At 46.2% G+C, this 7,857-nt stretch overlaps 1 protein-coding gene across 1 annotated transcript; it reads right to left on the reverse strand.

Annotated features, from left to right (window-relative positions):
* Positions 1-2,444: 2,444 nt before the first annotated feature.
* LOC120058043 (flocculation protein FLO10-like) lies at positions 2,445-6,287 on the reverse strand. The gene is made up of 4 exons (XM_039006526.1): positions 6,281-6,287; positions 4,223-5,145; positions 3,132-4,051; positions 2,445-3,003 (listed from the first exon to the last, which is right to left on the reverse strand). The coding sequence occupies exons 1-4, from the start codon at positions 6,285-6,287 to the stop codon at positions 2,445-2,447; spliced, it is 2,409 nt and encodes an 802-aa protein (XP_038862454.1).
* Positions 6,288-7,857: the final 1,570 nt, after the last annotated feature.

The raw sequence follows: 7,857 nt of genomic DNA on the forward strand, positions 1-7,857 counted from the left end.
TGAACAGCTTGGTAATTGGTAAACGTGGTTTAGAGCTCCTCACCACTCCTCTCCGCCTATACTAGTCTACACTCTAATTAAAAATAGGTAGAAGGACGTAGAGAGAGAGAGAGGTAGAGATAGGGAGAGGGGGGATGAAGAAGTAAGAGAGAGAAGAAAATAAGAGGGAGAGAGAGGTAGAGAGAGAGAGAGAGCGAAAGAGAGGGGAAGAATGTCTCCAAGGACACTCAGAGACAAGTAAACCCGAGACGCAGAGCACCACTCTTCTCCAGGCGTCAACAGTATGACCAGAGCAGCACTGCTGTTTGAAGTCGTAACAGAGGAGAGACAAAAGAGTCTGGAACTGAACTGTCACCTTCTGGGAATGGAGAGAGAGAGAGAGAGAGAGCGAGAGAGAGAGAGAGAGAGAGAGAGAGAGAGAGAGAGAGAGAGAGAGAGAGAGAGAGAGAGAGAGAGATAGTGAGTGAGATGTATACACAGAATGATGTGCACAGACAAAGAGAGAGAAAAAGTCCTTTCTCTCCCTTTCCTCTCCTCTAGCTCGTTACCTCTCTCAAGTCATCATGTTTACACAAGCTGTTATACTAATTTCCCTGTTGTCCTTTCCCTCCTTTACTTCCTCCTTCTCCTCTTTCTTCCCCTCTTTCTTTGTCTTTTTCTTGCTGGTAGGAAATCTGCAAGGCTTGCTCATCTACGCCAGCCAAAGTTAGTTAATCCTCTCCCAAAGCACCTTAGCAACGCTGCCTGGGAATTTAGAGATGCTAAAAAAAACACACACAGACGACAACAACGACAACAACTGTTCTTAACACTGGGCTCACTGTTGGCAAGAGTGGCCACATCTTGAGATGTGTGTGTTTCCGTAAGTAGTACAGAACAATCTGCAGGGGTGTGATAACCAGAGATCTCTCCGGAGTGTGTGTGTGTGGCTGTGTCTCTCTGTGAGAGTGTGTGTGTGTGTGTGTGTGTGTGTGTGTGGCTGTGTCTCTCTGTGAGAGTGTGTGTGTGTGTGTGTGTGTGTGTGTGTGTGTGTGTGTGTGTGTGTGTGTGTGTGTGTGTGTGTGTGTGTGTGTGTGTGTGTGTGTGTGTGTGTGTGTGTGTGTGTGTGTGTGTGTGTGTGTGTGTGTGAGTGTGTGTGTGTGTGTGTGAACAGGGAGAGGTACTGTGCCTATCAGAGCAACATGCTGGTAATGACTTTGTGTAGTCACATGAGATGCCTATTACCATGTTCCTGTACACAGTCTGTCTGGGTGAAACGACACCTGTATATCAAATTAAATCAAATCAAATGTATTTATATAGCCCTTCGTACATCAGCTGATATCTCAAAGTGCTGTACAGAAACCCAGCCTAAAACCCCAAACAGCAAGAAATGCAGGTGTAGAAGCACGGTGGCTAGGAAAAACTCCCTAGAAAGGCCAAAACCTAGGAAGAAACCTCGAGAGGAACCAGGCTATGAGGGGTGGCCAGTCCTCTTCTGGCTGTGCCGGGTGGAGATTATAACAGAACATGGCCAAGATGTTCAAATGTTCATAAATGACCAGCATGGTCAAAGAGAGAGACATCCCACAGACTAACACATCATGTTCCTGTACACAGTCTGGCTGTACAGGAACATCCCCCAGAGTAACACACCACGAAACTAACTACAACATCACACTGTAGCACTGCTACTAATAGCAATCAAATCCTGTGTTGGTTTCCAGTCATTTCAAATCCCAGGTTGGTAGCAGCTAGATAGACATAATATGTGTATTTCTCTGTGTGAGTGTGTGTGTGTGTGTGTGTGTGTGTGTGTGTGTGTTTTTCTTCTAGTGTTTGTGTGTGTGTTTGTGTGTGTGCACCTGTGAATGCGTGTTAACAATAGGGTGACGGAACACAATCAACTTAGATGACTTCACTTTATTTTGCATTTTATTTATATTTCAAGGGAAAGATTTACAGTCAATCCTCAAAATGGACAGAGGCAAGACTTCATCAACAAAAATTATTTTGATTTCAACTTAATACGTTGATATAAAATCTTTAATACAAATCCATAAAGATGATTGTTTGATTAAGCCATTGTTGATGCAATCAAAATCTCGACATTGGATTAAATGCTTAAATCTGCAGAGTATTTCCCTACCACAGATATAACCACTGCATCAAGCATCTCCCAGATAAATTACATTAATTAAAAAACACAAGCTTAAGGAACAGATTTCAAATGAATGAAAAACTATTGAAATTACATATTATAGTTTGTTTGTGGCCTCACATAACAGTTGTCCTCACCTTTCCTCCTTGTACTCTACAATGATCCTCTATTTTAATTCCCTCTCTAACGGAACTGAGATTGTCTCCTCTGGCTTCAAGGGAAGGTGACAGAAAGCAATTTGAAAGTGTATATTGAAAATGTATTGTTTCTTTGTGGTATCACTCAAGGTAGAAGAGTTGTATGACTACAAAATGCACACTGTGTCTTGGCCATGAGCTGGAGAGGTGAAGGATGAGTGGTAAGACTTCACTGGAGAGGAGAAGGATGAGTGGTAAGACTTCACTGGAGAGGAGAATGATGAGTGGTAAGACTTCACTGAAGAGGAGAAGGATGAGTGGTAAGACTTCACTGGAGAGGTGAAGGATGAGTGGTAAAACTTCACTGGAGAGGTGAAGGATGAGTGGTAAGACTTCACTGGAGAGGAGAAGGATGAGTGGTAAGACTTCACTGGAGAGGAGAAGGATGAGTGGTAACACTTCACTGAAGAGGAGAAGGATGAGTGGTAAGACTTCACTGGAGAGGAGAAGGATGAGTGGTAAGACTTCACTGGAGAGGAGAAGGATGAGTGGTAAGACTTCACTGAAGAAGAGAAGGATGAGTGGTAAGACTTCACTGGAGAGGTGAAGGATGAGTGGTAAGACTTCACTGGAGAGGTGAAGGATGAGTGGTAAGACTTCACTGGAGAGGAGAAGGATGAGTGGTAAGACTTCACTGGAGAGGAGAAGGATGAGTGGTAGACTTCACTGAAGAGGAGAAGGATGAGTGGTAAGACTTCACTGGAGAGGTGAAGGATGAGTGGTAAAACTTCACTGGAGAGGAGAAGGATGAGTGGTAAAAATTCACTGTAGAGGAGAAGGATAAGTGGTAAGACTTCACTGGAGAGGAGAAGGATGAGTGGTAAAACTTCACTGTAGAGGAGAAGGATGAGTGGTAAGACTTCACTGGAGAGGAGAAGGATGAGTGGTAAAACTTCACTGTAGAGGAGAAGGATGAGTGGTAAGACTTCACTGGAGAGGAGAAGGATGAGTGGTAAGACTTCACTGAAGAGGTGAAGGATGAGTGGTAAGACTTCACTGGAGAGGAGAAGGATGAGTGGTAAAACTTCACTGTGGAGGAGAAGGATGAGTGGTAAGACTTCACTGGAGAGGAGAAGGATGAGTGGTAAGAATTCACTGGAGAGGAGGATGAGTGGTAAGACTTCACTGGAGAGGAGAAGGATGAGTGGTAAGACTTCACTGAAGAGGTGAAGGATGAGTGGTAAGACTTCACTGGAGAGGAGAAGGATGAGTGGTAAGACTTCACTGGAGAGGAGAAGGATGAGTGGTAAGACTTCACTGGAGAGGAGAAGGATGAGTGGTAAGACTTCACTGGAGAGGAGAAGGATGAGTCGTAAGACTTCACTGGAGAGGTGAATGATGAGTGGTAAAACTTCACTGTAGAGGAGAAGGATGAGTGATAAAACTTCACTGGAGAGGAGGAGGATGAGTGGTAAAACTTCACTGTAGAGGAGAAGGATGAGTGGTAAGACTTCACTGGAGAGGAGAAGGATGAGTGGTAAAACTTCACTGTAGAGGAGAAGGATGAGTGGTAAGACTTCACTGGAGAGGTGAAGGATGAGTGGTAAGACTTCGCTGGAGAGGTGAAGGATGAGTGGTAAGACTTCACTGGAGAGGTGAAGGATGAGTGGTAAGACTTCACTGGAGAGGAGAAGGATGAGTGGTAAGACTTCACTGGAGAGGTGAAGGATGAGTGGTAAAACTTCACTGGAGAGGAGAAGGATGAGTGGTAAGACTTCACTGGAGAGGAGAAGGATGAGTATTAAAACTTCATTGGAGAGGAGAAGGATGAGTGGTAAGACTTCACTGGAGAGGAGAAGGATGAGTCGTAAGACTTCACTGGAGAGGTGAATGATGAGTGGTAAAACTTCACTGTAGAGGAGAAGGATGAGTGATAAAACTTCACTGGAGAGGAGAAGGATGAGTAGTAAAACTTCACTGTAGAGGAGAAGGATGAGTGGTAAGACTTCACTGGAGAGGAGAAGGATGAGTGGTAAAACTTCACTGTAGAGGAGAAGGATGAGTGGTAAACCTTCACTGGAGAGGAGAAGGATGAGTGGTAAGACTTCACTGGAGAGGTGAAGGATGAGTGGTAAAACTTCACTGTAGAGGAGAAGGATGAGTGGTAAGACTTCACTGGAGAGGAGAAGGATGAGTGGTAAAACTTCACTGTAGAGGAGAAGGATGAGTGGTAAGACTTCACTGGAGAGGTGAAGGATGAGTGGTAAAACTTTACTGTAGAGGAGAAGGATGAGTGATAAAACTTCACTGGAGAGGAGAAGGATGAGTGGTAAGACTTCACTGGAGAGGAGAAGGATGAGTGGTAAGACTTCACTGAAGAGGTGAAGGATGAGTGGTAAGACTTCACTGGAGAGGAGAAGGATGAGTGGTAAAACTTCACTGTGGAGGAGAAGGATGAGTGGTAAGACTTCACTGGAGAGGAGAAGGATGAGTGATAAAACTTCACTGGAGAGGAGAAGGATGAGTAGTAAAACTTCACTGTAGAGGAGAAGGATGAGTGGTAAGACTTCACTGGAGAGGAGAAGGATGAGTGGTAAAACTTCACTGTAGAGGAGCAGGATGAGTGGTAAGACTTCACTGGAGAGGAGAAGGATGAGTGGTAAAACTTCACTGGAGAGGTGAAGGATGAGTGGTAAGACTTCACTGGAGAGGAGAAGGATGAGTGATAAAACTTCACTGGAGAGGAGAAGGATGAGTGGTAAGACTTCACTGGAGAAGAGAAGGATGAGTGGTAAGACTTCACTGGAGAGGAGAAGGATGAGTGGTAAGACTTCACTGGAGAGGAGAAGGATGAGTGGTAAGACTTCACTGGAGAGGAGAAGAATGGGTACACATTGCTTGTCTTTTCTCCTTTATCTTTATAGAACCTCTTCCTAGGTGCTAACTAGCCCGGATGCCTGTCAGTTTGCCAGGCATTGGCTGGTCCTTTGTCACTGTCCTGCCAAACAGGAGTAATCTGGTGATGTATGTAAGAGAGGATAAACCTAGCACGTACTCTCTGGTCAGGGTGCCAGTCTGTCTCAGTCTGTTCTAGCTAGCTGTTTGGCATGCAGGGCTGGCTGACTGTTCAAATAGACTGAAGGCTACAAAATGTTTATTAGTCACAATTTGAGGGGGTTTAGAAATGTTAACATGCAGAGCGCTGCTGGGACATAGGCCAATAGAGGGAGACAGGGTATTTACATAGGAGGCAGGCTAAGGTGTGTGGGGGTAGGGAGGGGGTGGGTGGGGGGAGGGACCGTTGGGGTGAGGAGTGTAGGGAGTGATTAGTGACAGACAGGTGGAGGATGGGTATGTTCCAAAGTGGTTGGGATAAGGAACATGGGGAAAGTGTAAGGGGGTTTGAGTGAGGTGTGTTGAGGTGTTGGTACATAGGGTGAGTCAGTGAGGTGTGTGGGGGTGTTGGTACATAGGGTGAGTCAGTGAAGTGTGTGGGGGGGTGTGTTGCAGCTAACTGCAGTCTAGATGATTTGAATGATAAATATGGGCATTAGATAACATTAGATAGCATTAGGTAACATTAGCTGAGGTACTTGGGGGATGGGAGGAAGTCTGGGGCTCTGGCGATCGTTGACATTTTTTGTACGGTCCTGTCGCCGTATAGCAAATCTCCTCCTGCTCATCGTAATGACGGCCTGCCAGCCAGACGGGGCTAGCGCCTGTCTGTCAATCACAGGTTTCCATGATGATCCATGGACAGTCCCTCATGACAGTCCTCATACTGGACACCCGAGAGAGAGAGAGAGAGAGAGAGAGAGAGAGGGGGGGATTAGTGAGACAGACCTCTAAAGGTCAGCAGTCAGTCAGTCCAGCCAGCACAACAGTATGTATCTCTCCCAGTCTCTTGTGTACACACAGAGTGGCAGGCTGTGGGACATAACAGATAGGTCTAATAATTGACCAGGTAGAGTCATTATTTACTACTCATGTAGAGTAATTGTACCTCCCATGCTTAAAACAACAAAATATACACAAGCCAGAAGAGCACACACGCACGCACGCACGCACGCACGCACGCACGCATGCACACACACACACACTTATCAGCACACTTAGAAATGAATAAATAGAATCCCATTTCACCTAGCTCTGCTAAACTGTCTGATAGCTGACAACAGTGTAATGGAGTCGAGTTATCATAATTATTAAAGGTTACTTATACCCTGTCTACTGAGGGGTTAGTGTGAAGTACACATCCCTCACAGGTTAGAATCTGACCCCATCCAAATGGCCCCGGTTGTTGATCACTAGACCTCACAAAGGTCAGAGGTCAGGGAGTCAGACAGCTATCAGCGATGTGCAGGGCAGCAACATCAGGGAACCACTGTCTCTTATCACCACTCATTGACCTCCCCTTTCCACGCCACTTTGGAAATAATCACCTGCCACTCAGACATCCTTTACAGCAGTGTGTGTGTGTGTGTGTGTGTGTGTGTGCGTGCGTGCGTGCGTGCGTGCGTGCGTGCGTGCGTGCGTGCGTGCGTGCGTGCGTGCGTGCGTGCGTGCGTGTGTGTGTGATTACATGCCCAAAGATTTTGCAGCAGTGCTCTAAAAGGATTAGCTACTGTATCTTGGCAGCAGAAAGCAATGTGCATACAGCAGCAGTCTCTCTCTCCACTGGTGTTGATGTGAATGGAGAACACATGGAGGACGGCTGACACAAAACACTCTGACCCATGAAATACCTTCGTTTTAAACCATTATCACTTTGTTCCCAATGCATAGACGGATAATTACAGAGGTCAATGTGACATCACTCATTTCTGACCTTGTTGGCCTACAGAAGCATTCATAGAGATACAGATGAATTAAAGGAAAACCTCTACACAATCTGAGGATCTTTACATCTCTCTCTTTCTCACACACATTATATTGTCTCTCTCTCTCTCTCTGTGAGGAGAGAAAGAACGAAAGAGAGAGCAACAGAGAGAGAGAGAGAGAGAGAAAGAGAGAGGGAGAAGGAAAGGAAGGAAGGAAGAAAGAAAGAAAGACCTTGCAGATGTGGCTCTGTGGAGGGAGTAAATGCTGGGGAGGAAGGAGTGAGCGGGTGGGTGGGGAGACAAACGGACAAGCTCAGAGCCCCCAGCCAACACCAAACGGGACGAAAAGTGCCCTCATTTCACTGTGACATGGTCTTTAAGTAATAACGCGCTGCTCCCTATCCCTCCCTTTTCGTGCGCCTCCGGGCATGAGCACCTGCTGCCATCGACCGAGCGAAAGGGAGCTGTGAGCGCTCCCATGTCTGCACCAGCCCTCCTAGCAAAGCCCCCCCCCCCCCCCTTCCCCCAAACCTCGCTGTCTGTTTACAATGAGCCAGTCTTCACAACAACAAATAAACCGACTCAAAGACCCCCACGAGAACAATGAGCGATCCATAAACATCAAGTATTTTGGTTCTCTTCTCTCTCCCTTTATTGGCAGCTCGTAGATGATAGCTCTGGACTGAAGCGGCTCAGACGCAATCTGCGGTATAAGTTTGCCCCAACACACAAAAACAGCAAGCAACCATTGGAGGAAACA

This window comes from Salvelinus namaycush, chromosome 13, assembly GCF_016432855.1.
Source record: "Salvelinus namaycush isolate Seneca chromosome 13, SaNama_1.0, whole genome shotgun sequence".
In the NCBI taxonomy this organism is placed as follows: domain Eukaryota; kingdom Metazoa; phylum Chordata; class Actinopteri; order Salmoniformes; family Salmonidae; genus Salvelinus; species Salvelinus namaycush.

Bases quoted from the DNA above. Each gene is read 5' to 3' on its own strand.
- LOC120058043 (XM_039006526.1), bottom strand. The intron at 4,052-4,222 runs GTGAAGTTTTAT...TCTCCAGTGAAG, and splicing joins ACTCATCCTTCTCCTCTCCA to TCTTACCACTCATCCTTCTC. The intron at 3,004-3,131 runs GTCTTACCACTT...TCTCCTCTTCAG, and splicing joins TCCTTCTCCTCTCCAGTGAA to TGAAGTCTACCACTCATCCT.